Here is a 19,777-nt window from a genome sequence, read left to right on the forward strand (position 1 = left end):
CGTTATTTATTTTCATGGATTATAAAAATTACGCATTCAAGATTTGACTTTAAAATTTAGACAATATTTTATGGAGTGCATAATCTATATTAAATAGTAAGCTATCTTCATTTGAGAAGATAATGCATCCATGCCTTAAAGATAATGTTTTTTTTTTTTTGTGTTATAATATGCTTTTTAAATTATCTTTTACTTAAAAAATATTAAATTAATATTTTTGGATGTTTTTAATATATTAATAAAAAAATAAAAAATTATTTTAATTAAAAAACACATAATAGGAACTACAAACTTACTGTCTCTCTCCATCTCAACCCTGTTGCTCATATACATCAAAGAAAAAAGAAAAAAACAAAAAGGGAAAGGAAATGCCCTGTCACATCTCCACCCAAGTCTATTCTCATGTGCTCCCACTAGTCCTAGAGGCCACCCTCTCCTCTCCCCCAACCCCTCCAAAAATCTCAAGAACAAAACCTAGGGTTTTTATCTTTCTCCTACTGAGCAACACAATCACTAATTTCTCGCAATTCAATTAATTCAGCACATGCGACAACAGCAAGAAGACTACAGACCTTCCATTCCAGATGGGACCGAAGAAGATGCGCCTAAACTTTTTGATAATTCCTTACCGATTTCTGATCCTATGAGCATCGATCAATGCGAAACAATTCCACAAATGGATGGTTCACAGCTCCTTGGAGCTCCAGTCACGGCAGCTACTTCTGACGTGGACTTGTCTGAGAGAGAATCAGTACATACCGTGCCCGTCGTAGAGGTTACAAATGACTCGAAAATTGCGGAAATCATTACGGGCAAGCGAAAGCGAGGTCGGCCGCCTAAAATTCAAGGGAAATTAGGGCCGCCTGCTTTCTCTGCGCAGAGGAAGAAGAAAGATGAAGAAGATGTTTGTTTTATTTGTTTTGATGGTGGTAGTCTTGTTCTTTGTGATCGCCGGTGAGCTTGCTGATCTTGAATTTCTTTTTTCTGTTGTTTCCAAACAAAACTATAACTTGAAGCTTTGGTTGAGAAAGGAGGAAAGCGTTTGGTTTCGATTAAATGTGCTCTATTTTGTTTTAAATGAGGGGATAAAAATTGAAAGTTTGTGAGGTTTGGGATTAAATGGTGTTTTAGTTTTTTTATTGACCGTGTGGGTTTGGTTGTAGCGATTGACTTGGTTTAACTGTTTCCCGTTGATATGTAGGGGTTGTCCGAAGGCATACCATGCGGCTTGTATCAAAAGGGATGAGGCATTTTTTCGATCGAAGGCTAAATGGAACTGTGGTATGTTTTAGTAAATGTAGCAAGTCTCATGGAATTTATTTCGCTTGTTTTTGAAGGTTTGTTCCTGTGTTGGCGAACATTGCATTAATTTATGGATTTCAATAATATCAAAGTGAAACGTAGGAGGCAGTGTGTTTGTGGGTTATAATTGGACGGGATGAGGTTTTAGTTCAAAATGTATGTTAATGTTGCATGTGCATGCAATGGGCGGGTCTTTATTGGCAGGAATGATGTTTTAGTTCAAAAGTAAGAATTTCGGTTTGCCTGCATGGGTGAACATATTTTTGTAGTACGACACTATCCAACTCAAACTCGACATTTGAAGCCCAAATGACTAAAATTGTTTGTTAATGAATGGTAATGTTGATTTTCCTTTGTAGTTTCCATTTTTGATCAGATTCTTGTTTTTTTCTAAAGTAGTCACGGTTCATTAAACATGTTGATTGATGCCTGATGCATGCAATGTTTGGCTGCATTCTTGTATTTTCTATAGTAGAAATGGTTAATATACGTGCCAATCCATGTCTTTGCAATTCCATATGTGCTTGGATTCTCGTTTCTGTAGCGCAGTCATGGTTAGCGAATGTGTCAGTCGATGTTATATGCGTAACATAATCATTTATTTTTTTTATAGTAGTCATGATCACAATCCATCTTGTACAAAGTTACCATTTCTGATTTCCACTGTTAACTTAGTCCCACCAATCCTAGAGCCTTATCATTTATCTCATGCTTTTACTATGGCATATTTTCAGGGTGGCATATTTGCAGCAGTTGTCAGAAGGCTTCACATTATATGTGTTACACATGTACATACTCTTTGTGCAAAGGATGTACAAAAGATGCTGATTATTTATGTGTCCAAGGGAATAAAGGATTTTGTGGTGCATGCATGAGAACTATAATGCTGATTGAAAATATTGCAACAGGAAATCAGGAGATGGTATGTTAGTTGCTAAATGCTTCATCTTATTCTAGTTTAGCTAGCTTTCTTGTCTTAATTGCATTGTGAAAGAGCATTAATGATAAGATTATATGAACTCTTCAGTGTCTTTTGGCACCTCGCTATCCTTTGTTTTGGGTTTATACTGTTTCCTTTGTCTAGCATGTATATTGTTTATAATGGTTCATGTTTACATTCTTCTGCAAAGCTGTGAATGGAATTTCTTTTATTCACTTCAAATGAGCAATGGATCTTAGATGAATTCAACTTTGAACAGCACAACTCCTATTTTTTCACTGTGTCGTCACAGTTTGGTTGTTCATGTCCTTTGGGCAGGGAGAGACATGGTCTGTAGTTAATAGTGGTTTTTTTTTTTTTTTTCTTTTTTGCTATCTGATTCTGTCAATTTCTGGTATTTTCTCTTGTGTATAACCTATACAGGTTCAAGTGGATTTTGATGACACAACTAGCTGGGAGTATCTCTTCAAGGTCTACTGGATTTACTTAAAAGCAAAGCTATCTTTAACAGTAGATGAGCTAATTAAGGCTAAAAATCCTTGGAAAGGAGATGAGCTACCTAAAGCTAAAAACTCCTGGATTGGAGCTGGTGCGATGGCTCATAAGCAGGAGCCACCAGGTGAATTTTGGCACGGTAATGATAATAAAGGCTCCTTTTCAAACAGCTACTGTGGAAATGTGGAAGCGATTCATGCCAAGAGAAGAAAAATGGACCGAACAAAGTTGCACACTGAGGAAAACTCTCTTTTTATGGAAAAATCATGTGTTGACAAAGTCACGCATCTGCCTGAAGGCACATTGTGGGCAACAAAGGGGCTCTTGGAGTTTGTTTCACACATGAAAAATGGGGATATGTCTGTGCTTTCTAAGTTTGATGTCCAGAGTCTTCTGCTAGAATATGTAAAAAGAAACAATCTTCGTGATCCTCGCCAGAAAAGTCACATTGTTTGTGATTCAAGGCTTATAAAGCTCTTTGGAAAAGAACATGTAGGTCATTTTGAAATGCTGAAGCTTCTTGATTACCACTTTCTTGTAAAAGAAGAATCTCCAGCAGATGATGAAACTGCTGCAATGAGAATTTCTGATGCTGTTGGTGGCCAGGTTGAGGCTGTCAGAAATAATGACAGTCAACTAATGTCAGGTAGTGATCGAAGGCATAAAACACGTAAAAGGACAGATGAGAGAGGACCACAGATTAATTCTAATCCAGAGGAATATGCAGCAATTGATGTTCACAATATTAGCTTGCTCTACTTAAAGCGTAGTTTGATGGAGAACTTAATGGATGATGCTGGAAAATTTCATGAAAAGGTTGTTGGATCTTTTGTGCGAATCAGGACTTCTGGTGGTGATCAAAAGGAAGATTCGTATAGGCTTGTCCAAGTTGTAGGTATTATTCATATCACCAGTGCCCCAAATTATCTATCAAGAGGAGGAAAAAGAACTGGTTTAATATAATATATGCTTGACAAATTAGCAAGTCACTGATGATTCCTTCTGCAGGTACCAATAAGGTTGCTGAATCATATAAATTCGGCACAAGAACAACTGATATCATGCTTGAAATATTAAATTTAGATAAGAAGGAGGTCATATCAATTGATGGGATTTCAAACCAGGAGTTCTCAGAGGTGAGTAGGTGACTAACACACCACCCCAAATACGTGTTTCCTTTTCTAGTTCTAGACACTCTTCTCTTTTCTTTACTGCTTACAGTTTGTATAGTTTTTCTTAAACCATTTCGAGTATTTTCTTGACGTGCAATGCTCAATGATGAAACTTTTATATAGAATTTTGTGGATGTATCAATGCTAATTTCAACCTTGGAATTTTGAATGAACATAACTAAGGGTGTCTTTAGGGTTATGTAAAGGTGTGTTTTTTGAAACATGGTATAGCTGCTTGGGGGAATAACAAAGTGTGAGGGGACTGCAGATGCAGGAAAGCTATTGAACTTAGGTTTAGGGCTGTGAACAGTAACGTGAATTACTGTAGGTGTGATTTGATCTTTCGATGGTTAATTGCTGTGTAATTGGTTGAATATGAATGCGGGGATGGTTAAAGGGTAAGAGATGATTGCTTAAAGGCTTGAATAATGAAGTTTCTTAGCTGGAATTTGTGAGTAAGATGAAAGGAAGGATTTTTATGAAACACATCTGAGAGGAGGATAGCCTAAGCATCCAATCTAGGGTCTTAGGAGTTACACCTAAGATTGATGTAATCACAAAATTATAAAGCACTATTGCTGGAAATTTCTTTGAAATGATTGAATTGATAATTAAAGACCACTTAACTAATTTTTAGAGTTTTAGTACTCCTAGTCCTGTAAAAATTTAAAACTCCTAGCAAGAAAACATAATTAATTCTTAGACTAGGAAAACTCACAATAAACTTAATTATTTTAGGACTATTAAGGTACCAAATATAAAATGAAACCCAAATTTCTAAATTTCTAGCTAACCTGGAAATTTTAGAACATTTCAGCAGATTTTAGAATATAGAAATGCCCCTGAATTCTAGAACCAGATAAAATACACAAGGACCAATCATTTTCCGGATTCTGCATCAACTTCTCTTCAAGTATTGATGAATGTGCAAAAGCCTAGTTTCATGCTTTTTTTTCTCTGGATTATCATGCAATCTGTGAGGAATGGTTTCTTTCCGATCTTTACCTATCATAAATGTGAGGAACAGTTTTTTCTGATGTTTACTTGACTTCATAATAGCTGGTGCATCATTTACATTCCTCTTTTGATTTTGAATGACACAGTAATAATGTAGTCTATACTTCAAAATTCCAGTTTAATTAGACAAATGTTTATATCAATTCTGTAGGAATCAATAAAAAAAATGCAAAACCCTTACACCAGGTTTGGCTTGGTTATTGATAGAGTGAGTAGATCTGCCATTTCTTGACACCTCTTTTCTGATTCAAAATCATGTTGTAATGTGTACCCCCAGCCGGCGTTAAAAGCCTGTTTAATGCAACAAATATATATATATATATATATATATATATATATATATATATATATATATATCAGTTGATAAAGTGTGTTTTTGTAGTTGAGTTCTGGAAACCACGGTCAGAAACAATATATGTGTTTTGACGTTCCTTTAATGCTAAAAGCTTGATTGTAAAAGGTAACCAAACAACCCAAACATGCTTTTTTTGGCTTTAGACTTGCTTTTGTTGACCCTACCACAACCAGACACTTAGAAGGAGTTATAAGGTGAAGCTGTTTTTGTGAATAGAAATGTACGAGTTTTCATTCATTTTTGATGTGTTAACTATGTTTCCAGGATGAATGCAAACGCTTAAGTCAGAGTATAAAATGTGGGCTTATCAAACCGTTTACAGTGGTGAGTGTCTCTGTCATGTTAACTTCTATATTTCAGCTTAAATATATGCGCCCCTTTGTCACAAGGTACTTTCCTGGTTATAGGGTGAGATACAGAAGAGGGCTATGGTGATTCAGGATGTCAAAGTTTGTGATGTAAGTTTTGTCCTGATATTTATGTGGATACATATAACCCAAATTGCAGTGATAGGTTTAATGTTTTGTACAGTGGTATCATGGTTTCACTTTTGTTTTTCTTTAAACTATCAAGTGCAATTAATGATCCTGATTTTCTCTTGTATGTGGTCATACTTTTTCGATCCAGCATCTGGAAGCAGACATATTAAGGCTTAATCATCTTCGTGACCGAGCTAGTGAAAAAGGGCATAGGAAAGAATATCCTTTGCTGTATGAAATTGTGTTCCTTTTTGGGTTCTGGTTTTTACCATGTTTGATCAGCTTATTTACTGGTTTTCATCAACCATGTTCTGCCTCGATGATACATATAAAAATTTACTATAGCAAAAACTTTCTGCATTTATTTCGTGGATGATAAGAAAATTGCAACTAGGGTGAGGGTGATGAGCTGGATTTGTGGTCATATACTTGATGTCAAGGTGGTACTACAAATAATTAGTCACATGTTCCTGAAAAATTCAACAGGCTTGTCCTTTCCTCTTTTTTTTGTTTTGTTTTATTTTTGTTTTTTTTGCAAGCTCATCCATTTCTACATCTTAGTTTTTTCTTGTCTTGTTCATGAAGTTTATTACTTGTCGATTGCTTGGCATGCTTGTTTGATATGAACTGTAATTTCAGCTGTTGTCGCATGACATCAACCAAAGCCTTCCCTACTTATCATTCCTATTTTTTTGCCCTTGGCAATCAAACAGAGGACATAATAGCGTATTGACATTAGCAACTGACCGAGAGCGTTGTAGAAGGTTTCAATTAGCATTTTGACATTAGCAACTGAGAGTGTTGTAGAATGTTTCAATTAGCATTTTGACATTAGCAACTGAGAGTGTTGTAGAATGTTTCAATTGATTACCAGTGTACCATTCCTTAACTATGTTGCACGCTTAGAGAATGCGTGGAGAAATTAGAGATTCTTAAGTCACCTGAAGAACGTCAGCGCAGGTTGCTTGAGATTCCCTATGTACATACTGATCTAAATATCAACTCAAGTTATGAATCTGAAGAAGATGCTGGAGTTTCACACAAGAAGATACAAGGTTCCTAGCTACAACTTCTTGGTGTTGAATAATTTGTGATTGGCAGTTATGTTTGAAGTTGTCTATGTAGAGAGTTCAGTTGGTGATGACTTTACTGGCATTTTTGCAGGTGACCATGCAAGAACAAGAAATGCTAGTGCTGGTAGAAATGGAGCAGAATTCAACTCTAGTGACATAGGAAACAGTCCACAGAATTCAGCATTCTCTACCGAACAGAGTAGAGATATATGCACAACATTTCATGTGGATAGAGATGGCACTACCCTGGTTCATGAGAGATTGAGCGAGTCCATGCAGAGTCAAGGAGGAGAACATATTGGGCTGAATGGGCAGAATACATCAAAGAACAGGGCAGCTTCTACTGGTTTGATGACTGGTGATTGGAATAGTGAAGCAGCTGTACAATGTGGATCGGATCCTGGGGTTGCATCACGAAATATACCACCTCCTCTTTCTACAGGAAGAGAGCAATTGGTTGATATTGAGACAGACAAACTGTGGCACTATCAGGATCCAACTGGAAAAACTCAAGGGCCATTTGCTATGGCCCAACTGCGTAAATGGAGTACAAGTGGGCTTTTCCCTCATGATTTGAGAGTGTGGAAGATAAATGAGAAACCAGATGACTCAATTCTTTTGACCAATGCATTGGTTGGGCGATTCCATAAAGAGCCAGCATTGTCCCATAACCGCTCCTCACTGGCTCAAGAAGCAACAGTTTCTTCTGATAAAGATAAAATGCATGAATTTGGTATGAATCAGAGTATTGATGCTGTTCAGTTAGACAATAAAAATATAAACAACTGGAAGTCAGTGCAAAACAATGCAAGTGCCAATTGTAATGATGATGATGAGTTTCTAGGAAGCAATGCATGGGATGCCCATTCTTCAAGTTGGACTACATCTATGAATGCCACCATTCCTAACAATGGACAAGCGCAACTTGCTCTACAACTTTTGGAATTGTCCAAGGGCTGCAAGGCTTCGTCTAATCAATCCAATATGTGTAATTCACTTTCCTTGTTTCCGTCTTCTGGAAAGCTCGGTGAAACTCCATCACTTCAGGTAAAGGAAGAACACGAGGATGAAAAACGGATTTATGATCTGAGTGATGTAAATGGGAATTCACTCAAAACCCCTGAAGGTAAAAATAATATTGGCAAAAGTGATGATAGACAGGCTGATAGTGAGAGTTATTCAAACCAGTCTTCTGGACAGAACTGGAGACCCCCTGTAAAAAGTTCAAGCGGATGGGATTCCAACTCTACTTTGGTTTCTGGGACGAAGTCTGTTGAAACATCGCAGAAGAATGAGGAAATGGAGTTCTTTGATTTGCCCTGTCCAACACCGAAGCAGCAACTTGAGGATTTGCAAGGACAGGCTGTTGAAAACAACCACACTACTTCAAAGCTTCCTGTTCTAGATTCAGGACCTTGCTGGAGTACTGCTTCCAGTTTAGCGGTTGGTGGAGCACAGCTAGCTGGAGTAGCCAGTGAATGGGGCGGCTATTCGCCAGCTCCTGTTAAATCTGTTGAGGAATGGGACTCCAATCATGTGTCCACCTCTTCACTGAAACCTACAGATGGGGGCAGTGATCATGCTGCTACACTGACTCCAGATAGTGGCCAATTGACACACACTCCCCCCACCCACCCAGTGATTGATGCACCTGATTGGCAGCCCATCATTCCTGAACCTGCTGAGTTCTGCTCTTTAGTTGATGAATCTGTTTCAGACCTATTGGCAGAAGTTGAAGCGATGGAGTCTCTTGGTGGTTTGCCTTCCCCAACTTCGAAATTGTGCTCTGCTGGGGAATTGACACGAGGGTATGATGATGATTGCTTTAGTCCTGTTGAGGAGTTTAGCCCAGCACCTGATCCAGGCAAAAGTGATGCATTCAGCTCCACTGCTGATATACAAATCCCTTCTCAGCTGACTGTAGTGAGTGAAGCACTGTTGTTATGTCACATGCCTTCTCGACCTACTGTAATAGATAAACCACTTGGTGTATCTCTAATGCCTTCTCAGTTGACAGTAGCCAATGAATCACATCAGATATCTTGCACGCCTTCTCAGTCAACTATTACAGATGAACCACTAGAGAAATCTCAAAGGCCTTCTCAATCGACTTTGACAGATGAACCACTTGGTTTATCACAGACAGATGCTCCGAATCCTCAAAAGAGCTTCAGTGAACATTCTTCTACAAGTCCTGAGGTGGAAGGTAATATGAAGCCAAAAGATGTATCAGTTAACCAACGGGTAAGAGGTTCAGAAACACAGCCTCCCGCGTCATCAGCTGGTAACCAGGGAGAATCAGGTTCAGATATCCAACCTACTACTCCATCCACGGTTAGTGAATTGGAAGCAGGTTCCGATCTTCAACAACCTTCACCATCCAACAAAGATGCTAGTCGGGGAACAGTAAAGGGAAGAGTAGCACAAGGAAATACGAACATGGTTTGGGGAAATGGTCATGGCACAATTCAGCAACATGCCAAGACGAGTGCAGCCAATTCTACAGGCAAATCAGGCAGTTGGGGAAGCCAACCAAGGTATGGTGGGGACAGATTTTCTGGTCCAAGAGACCACCGTAATCATTTCCAAAGCAGAGAGAGAGATTCAGGTTTTGGTAGGGATAGGTCTTCATGGAACAAGCAGCCATTATGTGGTGATGGAAATGGAGCTAGTACATATAGACCCCCGCCCAAAGGGCAGCGAGTTTGTAAATTTTATGAAAGCGGATACTGCAAGAAGGGAGCATCATGTAGTTATTGGCACCCATGATATTTTGGATCCACACCTCCACTTTTCCATAGGAAATTGCGTGCATTTAATTCTGCAATCACAATTTGTATCAGCAACCCCTGCCTGCCCCCTTGCCATTGTCCTAATTTAACTTGTACTTGGAGAATTCAGCTGGCATAAATGCATATTTGTTCTTTGGATACTCCAGCTTAGAGCTGCATGTTCAACGGACAAGTAATTTTCTCATTTCTATGATTATCTTGGGGCACTGTTAGAACTCAAAATCACGATTTAATGTTTTCTAGGCCAAGCTCACTACTTGCATCCTCTCAACTTCAACAGTGCATCCCAACTTTTTTCTTTTTTTAAATTATCAATTCGGTTAATTGAATATATATATATAATTTCAGCTAATTGAGTATAGTTTTTGAAATTACAAAAAATTATCTTAATTGATTGACTGCTTTTCTTTACTACATGAGTTATTATTATCATTTTATTTATTATATAATATCATCTCCCATCCCTCTCTCTCTTTTAAGCCTTTTTTTTTTAATTTAGAAATATTATACTCAATTGATTGAAGTTTAAAATATAGATATTTAATCGATTGAATTACTAATCGATTAGGTGCTTTTTTTTAATTGGTTAAAACATAGGGTGAAAATAATAGATTTATCTAATCTTCTTTATCTCTAAACATGGCTAATTGTGGCGTCTAAGACAATTTATGATACGTATTATAACGATCATTCAAGGGAATTTATTAATTTAATTATTGTTATATTATATTATTTACTATTATATTTAATAATAACATATTAATTATTAATTAATGTCATAAACTGTTTTTTACCCTTATTTTCCTCAAACTTTTTTTCAAAGAAATACAAAAACTCTAAAAAATGTATTTCAGTGCCATTTTGGTTGATTGTTTTTAAAACTTTTGACCATTTCATTATTCTTAGTATTTCATGCGAAGCTTTCAAGAAAATGATGAAAAAAATTGACAAGCAAAAAAAAAAAGAAAAAAAAATATCAAGAGAAAAAAGAGTAAAACATAAAGAAAAAAAGGAAAATAAGCGAAGAAAAATCATGCTAGTTGAAAAAATAGAAAGCAAAAAATGATGAGCTTGAGCAAAGAAAGAAAAAAAGAAAAGAAAAGGGAGCGAACATCTAGAACAGGAAAACAAGGGACTAAAGTGGGCCAGAAAACCAAATATACAAAAGAAAAAAGAAAAAAAAAACCGTAAAAAAGAAAAAGAAACTCTGCAACTCCGTTGACCCATTTCACCAGCAGCCAACCTCCTTTTCTCCAGTATGCTGACCACCATCATCATAGAACAAACGGCCACCATAAAAAATACCATTATCCGGTCCTCTTCCTCTCTCCCACTCCAAGCTCCAACAACCACAATTGACAACCATTTCCCAATCGCCAACATTTGAAACTAAAACGTAGCAATGTGTCAACCCTAAAACAGCCCCCTAGACCTCGCCAGTTTCAGTCACCAAAAGGCCACCTTAACCACCACTAAACAGCTCCCAAACCTTGCTGGCACTAGCAACACTGGTAATCCCACATCCAGCAGCAGCATGCCAACCTAATAAGCCATGGAAGCGTCAACAACATCACCCTTTAAATGCCTTTCTCTCACCTCAAACCCACAAATGCAGCCACCATATCACCACCACAACGCTACCACACCAAGATAGCTAGCATGAACACATAGCAGCACATCAACAATGAATAGTAGCACGATAACAACATTAATAGTGGCAGCAACAACAGCCTTGACGGTGGCTCTTTGATCGAGAATAGAGGAGGATGACCAGACTAAAAAGAGGCACGCTCTCCCTCGTAGGATAGTGATGAGAAATACCGCCATCATCAATAAGTAGAAGAGATTGGGCGTACCGATTCCAAAACCGACACACTCCACCGACTTTAGACGCGTGGTTCCACGCACCACCACTATTCCAACCGAGTTTCAGCATCTTTCCGAGGGTGTTTCCAACCCTTTTATATATTTTACACCTTATTTAGAATTATTTTTAATACATCGTGCAATATTTAAAGTGATGGGGTTCATGCTGTTGCATTTTGGCTTTTTATTTGCATGAATGCATAATATAATTAAATAAATCCCTAAAGGTGGTGGCTGATGATGATATTTTAGGTGAAGTACGTGTCATATTGAAAAAAAAAATAAACAAAGGAAAAAATAAACAAAAGAATCAAAGCACAAAGCACAAAGAAAAAAATAAAGGACCAAATGAAACCAAGTTACTAAAGGTCCAATCAATTAAAAAAAAAAAAAAATACTTGGCCTATAAATATTGAAAACTTTTGGCCAAGAAAGGATTGAGAATGAAAGGTTTTATTTACTTTTCTCCTTCCCTTCCATCGCAATTTTGCTTTTCATTACAATCTTTATCTCACTGGAGGCCTCTCTTCATATCTATGAGCAACAACACAACAGATTTTGGAACAGCTTGAACTGGATGCTTATTATCCTGTTTTCAGGAGCCCTCGATCGTCCTCGTGAACGGAGAGAGTGACTTTTCCACCGGACCGGAGGAATTAATGTTAAGAAAACGATCATTGTTTATTATGACATATAGTATAATTATTTCAAATGTAACTTAAAAAAAATAAAAATATTAGGTATATAAAATGTTTATTTTTGCTTTTGTTTTTGTGTTTGTTGTGAGATATAACTCTTCACCATAAAAAAAAAAACATAAAAGTAAAAACAGTAAATTATATATTACACTCTGATTGAATGGATGCAGACTTTGTCAAGAAAATTCCTATTTTAAATATGGAGTATTTTCTTGTGGAATTTTGTAAAAGAAATAAAAAGGAAAAGGAGTTATGATAATCTTAGTAATTCGTAGCTATACATAAAGGCATATTAATACAAAATACAAGGACTATTATTATAAATAGTACTATAGTTTAAAAAACTCCATCGAGACTTAATTAATATTTGGAAAAAATTAATGTTTTTTTTTCTTTTCATTTTGACCGAAAAACACAAAAAAGTCAAAGATTCCAAAGGCCATTATGTTGGGTTGGTTTGGTGATTGAGGAGGTATGCTTTCTTCTTAATTTTATAGATTTAACTCTTATGGATAATTTTAAGAAAAAATGTTAAATTTTCTTACATGTATCAATCCAATTAATACAAGGGATGCACTCTCGAAATAATTTGAAGATGAATTATTTGTTTTGTAAAATATTTTCTAATTAACCAACCTTTAATTAGGACAAGTGGGTTCGAGAATGCTCCTTGCCATGCAGGTAATGGGAAAACGTGCTTATACAGATAATGGGACAAATAACAGAGATGATATAAATGGGTTTTTTCCTTCAATTTCTCAACGTAATTCCAATGGAGGAGCAAATTGAAAAGAATCATATTATTCAGGGTAGAAAAAGAGCACATTGAAACAATCATGATGTTTAGGGTGGAAAACCAAAGATTTGTTATTTAAGGGTATTTGTTTGAGAGTTTTTACAATTTGGCCGAACAAATAAGAGAGAGAACAGACAAAAGAACAACACCGAGAAGAGAGATCGGCATCGGCATCGGCATCGGCATCGGCATCGTTATGGAAAGTAGTAAACGAGAAGGGGGAGAAGAAGAGAAAAAGCAAACTGAGAAACGAAAACAAATCCAAAACGAAGGAGGAGGAGGTTCTAATTTGAAAGGGAAATCATGCAAAGGGTATCTTTATTACTCTTCAACACTCAAATCAAACGGCATCAATCCTCGCTGTATTGGAATCCCTCGTTCTCTCCCTCAAAGTTAGTATTTTCATTTACAGTTACCATTCTTTATTTAAGTTTGTTTTATGTTTTGTCGACTTGTTGGAGTTTCAATGTTTTCTTTTTATTGAATCTGTGAATTATTGAGGGAAAGGGAAGGTTAGGTGTGGAATATTTTTTTTTTTGGGTTCTTGAAAAGAATGAGAGAAAAGGGAAGGTGGGTTTTTTTTGGAAGGCTTATAGGAATCAAATTTGGGTTTTTATTTTATTTCGTGGTGTTTAGAGAAGTGTGATTGGTTTCAAAATTTGATGGGTGTCAGTCTCTCCTTGTGTTTGAAGAAATTAGGTGATCGAAACTCTTGATTATGGCATAAAGTTGAACAAGAAAATGCTTATATTATAGATTTTTTTTAAAGATATATGATTTTTATTACTTGAATGAATAAGGGTTAGGAGTAGCAATGCACTTTTTCTTGATCATCTGAGTGTAAAATTTGATTTGGTTGTAGCAAGGCAAGTCACTAATAAGATTGTAATCCAATTAATTTGAGACATTATGGCTGACATTCAGTTCAGTGTTCCGAAATGCAGACATTGGGAATCAATCTTCTTGGTGTTGGAGCAACTGATAAAGGGTGTAGGAAAGGATATCCTTGCTGAGCTTATTTACTGGTTTTCACTGATTATGGCTCATTTTTTTCCACTAAGGAATTGGGAATGAAATGGGAAATAGGATTCTTCCCGATTCTGTTCCAGATAGAAGTACGTTTTGTTATTATCTGAATCATTATTGGTTGGACTAAACAAAGTTGCTGAGTGATTCCCATTCCAGTCCCAATCCAAAGTGAACGAAATGTGGTCTCTATGCTTAATGCTTCGATTGAGCTGCATTGATCTATTTGTACTGTTTTATTTTACCTTCTCATTATGATATTCTGAGAGCTGGGAGAGCTAATTGTTTTTGGGAGATTAGAGAAAACAACTCGATGCTGATGATTCTAAAGACATCTATTATTGGCAGAAATTCCTACACTGCCTTTGCTAACTATTTTGAAAAGTAAGCTAGGTATGTTTGTCATTTTTGTTTGACGTCAGCCTGTTTGAGAGTGAGTTAGTGTTTGCTTTTCCTCTAAACCACAAAAACATAGTGTTTGGTTAATTATAAGAAGTTGTGGTTTAACTAGTGGGTCCCACCAATAACTGAGGTCTGCCCCAGTTATTGTGAAGCAACTTTAACTTGCTTTTACTGAGGTCCGACCTCATTTACTAGTTTCTCTTGTCAAGTTTATTTTTCCAAAACAGAGAGAGAACTGTTGAAAATACAGCGAGACCTTGTCGACAAAGAGAGAGAGAGGACCATTGACAATACACATACCCAAAACAACCCTCACTATCCTTTTGCTAAAGTTTTCGCTCAAGCACCCTTTAGCTCTTCTCAAATCATATGAAGAGAAATAATAAACACAACAAGAAAGATAAAAGTCAAATCTCTTCTTACTTGATTGATGTTCTTCCACTGTAAGTTCCTTTCTTAGTTTGTTTTGGGACCCGGAGCTGATGAAACTAGGCACTTGAATGGTGGTTTGACTTTTACCTTATTGATCTCGTTCCGATTCCTTGTTCACTTCTTCTACTGGCAACCCACTAGTTGTTAATATAATTTTCTTTATGTTGCTTGTATCTATTGACTATCATTTTCCAGGTTGTCCAGTCATAGTAAGGTTGGATAATGGATAGTCAACAACAGATGATCTTAGATTCTTAAGTGATAAATTCATGCATTCTTGTATGTACTATTGTCAATAGAAATTTAAATCTATTAATCTAATATTCACTTTTGTTGCCAGCTTGAGCATTTAGCATTCTACCTTATTGAACTTTGCTTGGTTGAATATTTTTAAAGTTCAAACCTTCAATGCTATTATTGGCTCAAGTGAATTATTGTTTTATCAGAAAAAATGGTGATCTAACACCAATACATTTGTTTTTCCATGGGAAGAAGCTACTATTACTTTAGAGGATGTGATTTTGTTTTGGGGCTACTCTGTTTTGAGATTGCCTGTTTCATGCTTTGTTGAAAACAGAAAATGGGAGGTAATTAAAGAGAAATTGATGGATGCTAGAAAAGTAGTAAGAAGTATAGCTAGGAAAGCATGCCAGTATACATGAATGAAGATGTTTGTCAAGTTTCATAGTTAAACAAACTTCTTGAATTGCAATCTTTGGATAGTATCTTTTTTCAAAATTCTAAGTAACTCTTGGATTATTTTTTTCTGGTACTAACAAAAATACCCTAAGCATATCAGTGTTATTCGTTTCTTTTATTTTGGACAAACACAACCAACCAACTTTCAAGTCTCTAATGACCTGAATGTTAGCTCAAGAGGAGAAGATTTTTTAACCGATGTCGTTACATGCTTGCCAAGCCATGGATACTAAAGGCCTTTTCGAATGGATTATGTTCATGTTGAGATTGCAGCTAATTTAATGGAACAATAAAAGTAGGACCTTAATGTTGCATTGTTGTATTTGATGTATTAATAATCCAATGCTCAATAATATAATTCAAAACTACGAAACTACATGTCATTTTTAGTCAATTTATTATTAACAATACTTTCAACAGTAGTTTTAACCAAACACCTTTTAATTGCTTTTTATTCAACAATAATTTCATTCGCAGTTTTAACCAAACACATACTTTTACCCAACCAAGATTTTCTTGAACCTACGTTTTTCAAACCACAACCGTAAAATCTATTGCAATGCCAAACACACACTAAAGCAATGCATGATCTTTTCCATACTTTAATGACTGGTTTGGTCCCCTTATCACTCTTATAAAGTTTGGATTATCAATGTAACTTCTGTTATTGATTAGTTGAGTATAAAAACTAATTCAGTTGTATTAAGGCATGTAATGAATATGATGGAGGTCAGATTATGCAAGAGATTATATGCTTAATGCATGGAATATCGTGCATTGTTTTATTTCTAGTGTAGATGGTAGTGACGGTATGAGTTGTTCACCATGACATACTGAGAGTCAGGAGATCTAATTGTCTCCTAGAGTAATTTTATATGGAAGGAATTCCTTACTCTGCCATTGCTAATTGTGTTGAAAAGACATCACTTTGACTTTTTGCATGGTTGAGTTCCAAGATGTTTGACAATTCCAGTAGTTATATATGCATGTTGTTGCTGTTGAATATCAAGGTCTTTTGATATGTGCTGATATCTTGGTTTTATGGTCAGTTCCTAATTATGTTGGGCAATCTGAGGTTGAAGCTTCAAAAGATGGGCGGACTCTTATAGATTTTTATTATGGTTGTGCTGGTTACTCTGTTTATGTCAATAAACACCTCTCAACTGATAAGCAAGTGGCAAAAACAGAACTTCCTGTCTGTGTGGGTCTGGAGGTACTCTCTCTCTCTGCATGTGTGCACCTGTGTTTGTAATTATTAGGTGGCCTATGCCTTTAACTTTCGTGGCAGTTATTGTTTTAAATAACTTTGAAGTTGTATAATTATTTTTGTGATCATCATACTCTATCCATAATCGTTGTGAAAATAATTGGTAACTCTCCCAGTAACTCTCGTCATGACTACTACTACCTTTTGAATATGTTTTTTGTCACTTGTGAACCTTTGGTGTGACTTGCTTTCTTGAATTTGTCTCTGGCCATGTGACAAGTTGCTTGAGCAGGAATAGAATATTAGTACTATCATCTCATGTTTTATCTGCTTTTTTGATAATCTGACTAACACAAGTTTTTGCAGCTTTTAGTGGATAGAAGAGTTGCTTCTGAAGATAGTGCTTCTGCTCCAGCTCATATCCACCACAAAGAAGGTAAGCAAGTCGTTGTGGTTATGCTGCATCTTATTTCATGTACATGTTAGTGATGTCAAGTTCTCCAGGCACATTTCCTGATGTGCAAATTGTAGGGCCTGGATTTTTTATTCTGTCCCAAGTTATTCAGATGTACAAAGCTGATGGTTCAATTCTCTTGTAAGGTTAAAATCAAGGGCTATGCTAGTCATCATCATCGTATTGTATACTAAAACAATATGTTCTTTCTGTCATTCAAATCCTATCAGAGGACCCCATTCACTTTTTATTGGATGAATCTTCATTTCTGTTACATTCTGATAAATGTTTTTTCTTTTCTTTCCTTTTTTTGGGTCAATTTGTCCTTACAACAAGATATGGAAGCACAAAAAATGCAACATGCTTCAGTAAGCTCTTGACCTCAACAGTGAATATGTTTCCATGCTACTCATTGGCCAGGCCATGACAGTAGTCTTTGGTTTGGGATCTACATTTGTCAAATTAGTCTTCAAGAGCAGTACTTCATTCTAAACCGCAAAATGGTCTCAGAATTTACCTTCTTAGGAACCACTTTGGTGGAATTATAACTGTGCGAGGGCCTTTTTGATGGTAAACTTGGATAATGAAAAATGAAATATGACCATTTTCTCAAAATTGATGCATTCTTTGATACTTCCTCAAGGCATCAATGACATTCTTTTAGTTCAATCATTTTCTGGAATGGTAAATCACTTCATTGTCCATATCTCACCCATTTAATTGTTGGCAATTGTTTTCTTGAAGATGGTGGTGAGTTACCTCAGCTTCAGCCTCGACGTGAATTACCTCAGCCCCGAGCACATAAACCAGTGATTTCTGCAGCAGATGACTTCCTTAGCAGGCAAGGAAACAGTTAATAATGTTTTTCAATATATTAATGAATGAACATTAAATATCCGACTCGTACAAAACTGCAGGTATACGAGAAATGCAAACCTGGTCGCATCAGGGGTGGCCAGAAACATGCGAAGAGTGGGGAATTACGTAAAAGATAGTGTGGATGATATTTTGTACCCTTACAGAAGGCGACCCAAGTAGGCCATAAATTCTTGAATTGATGCACGGAGGAAGAGAATTGGCCTGATGGTGTAAAAAAGTGCTTCATCCCTACCTGTACTGTTCGACTTTCTGATTCATGCACACTTCTACTCCTTTAAAACCCCTTCACACCCTTCCCTCGTACCAATAAAACAGTGTTGCTGGTGGTACTTGACATGCTGTTATTCATTCACCAGAACACGATACATATGGTTAATGTCATCTATTGTATTTAAAGCCCAGGTGGGGTTGGTGGGGATGACAAAAAGCTCTTTTCGTATGATACAGTGAGCTGATCTTAAATTTCTTGATGATAATGTGATTTGATGATAATGTGATACTTTTCATTTTAAATTTGGTTTTGAAAATCTTCAATTTGACCTTTAATTAACTCCTAAATTTTGATTTTCTTGTAATTCCACCATTGATATCATCTAATTAAGCTTGTCAAAGTTAAATTTGGTTTTTCAAAATTTTAATATTTTCAAGTAAGCTTAAATTACACTTTTAAACTTAATTTTTTAACAATTAAATCCTTAATAAAATTAATTTGACTAATTAAAAGTTTAATTAATTTTTTGCATTTAATTAATTCTTAGCTAAATTAGTTATTAAACTTAGTTAAAATTTTAGTCAGGTCTATGGTTAAATCAAATCAGCATATTAAAAATTTAATGAAGTTCTCGTATTTAGTTTTTATGTAAATGCATCTAATATTCACTTAAGTTAACCTTGAATTTGCATTGTTTTTCACATTTAGGTCCTTTAATGGTGCAATTGAGTTTCTAATATTGTTAAAGATCCAGTTTGGTCCCTTCATCTCTCATTTATACATTTAGATTGCTTTTTAGTCTATTCTTGCAACCAAGTCGCTTATTCTCCTATATATTTTTTTAACCCTTTTTATATTATTATTTTTGTATTATTATTATTTTTTTATATAAAGGAAGATGATAATTTTACGGAACCTAAAATTGGGTGATGACAAGTGTCATGTCCATGATCATGGTGAAAAAAAAAAAACTTTTTAGGGTTCTTTTTGTTTGAACCACTTTTTATAAGAAATGGATATTACGCGAAGTCTTTTTTCTTGATAGCAACTAATACCTCAGCACGTGTGGTAATGAGAGGTGTTGTTAGGATATTGAAGAATATCAAACGCTAATAAATGTTCCCCTTGATGCTTTTTTTTTATGCTCTAATAGAAGACTCATGGTGTTGTGAAGATTCTACTATTAGAAAACGAGGGTCTCTATATAGTGGCATTTCTTCTACTCGAATATGATTCTCCATTTTTTATTTTGCATTAAGAAGACTCTTGTAAACAACTAATACCTCAGCACGTGTAGTAATGAGAGGTGTTGTTAGGATATTGAAGAATATCAAACGCTAATAAATGTTCCCCTTGATGCTTTTTTTTTATGCTCTAATAGAAGACTCATGGTGTTGTGAAGATTCTACTATTAGAAAACGAGGGTCTCTATATAGTGGCATTTCTTCTACTCGAATATGATTCTCCATTTCTTATTTTGCA

General features: G+C 35.9%; 2 protein-coding genes across 2 annotated transcripts; both read left to right on the plus strand.

Annotated features, from left to right (window-relative positions):
• The first annotated feature begins 346 nt into the window (after nt 1–346).
• LOC18099224 (zinc finger CCCH domain-containing protein 44) lies at nt 347–9,813 on the plus strand. The gene is made up of 10 exons (XM_024602216.2): nt 347–954; nt 1,202–1,281; nt 2,037–2,224; nt 2,666–3,632; nt 3,746–3,873; nt 5,546–5,605; nt 5,689–5,739; nt 5,909–5,979; nt 6,661–6,815; nt 6,925–9,813. The coding sequence occupies exons 1-10, from the start codon at nt 545–547 to the stop codon at nt 9,600–9,602; spliced, it is 4,788 nt and encodes a 1,595-aa protein (XP_024457984.2). The 5' UTR covers nt 347–544; the 3' UTR covers nt 9,603–9,813.
• Nucleotides 9,814–12,674: 2,861 nt separating this feature from the next.
• Nucleotides 12,675–18,597, plus strand: LOC18099226 (uncharacterized). The gene is made up of 5 exons (XM_024600275.2): nt 12,675–13,377; nt 16,594–16,757; nt 17,118–17,187; nt 17,950–18,046; nt 18,123–18,597. Exons 1-5 carry the CDS (start codon nt 13,182–13,184, stop codon nt 18,241–18,243), a joined length of 648 nt encoding a protein of 215 aa, XP_024456043.2. The 5' UTR covers nt 12,675–13,181; the 3' UTR covers nt 18,244–18,597.
• Nucleotides 18,598–19,777: the final 1,180 nt, after the last annotated feature.

Source organism: Populus trichocarpa, chromosome 5 (assembly GCF_000002775.5).
Source record: "Populus trichocarpa isolate Nisqually-1 chromosome 5, P.trichocarpa_v4.1, whole genome shotgun sequence".
Taxonomy (NCBI): domain Eukaryota; kingdom Viridiplantae; phylum Streptophyta; class Magnoliopsida; order Malpighiales; family Salicaceae; genus Populus; species Populus trichocarpa.

Excerpts from the sequence above, each read along its gene's own strand:
- LOC18099224 (XM_024602216.2), top strand. The coding sequence starts at position 545 with ATGCGACAACAGCAAGAAGACTACAGACCTTCCATTCCAGATGGGACC. Across the intron at positions 2,225-2,665 it reads CAACAGGAAATCAGGAGATG|GTTCAAGTGGATTTTGATGA; the intron begins GTATGTTAGTTG and ends TAACCTATACAG. Across the intron at positions 3,874-5,545 it reads CAAACCAGGAGTTCTCAGAG|GATGAATGCAAACGCTTAAG; the intron begins GTGAGTAGGTGA and ends CTATGTTTCCAG.
- LOC18099226 (XM_024600275.2), top strand. The coding sequence starts at position 13,182 with ATGGAAAGTAGTAAACGAGAAGGGGGAGAAGAAGAGAAAAAGCAAACT. Across the intron at positions 17,188-17,949 it reads TCATATCCACCACAAAGAAG|ATGGTGGTGAGTTACCTCAG; the intron begins GTAAGCAAGTCG and ends GTTTTCTTGAAG. Across the intron at positions 18,047-18,122 it reads GCAGATGACTTCCTTAGCAG|GTATACGAGAAATGCAAACC; the intron begins GCAAGGAAACAG and ends ACAAAACTGCAG.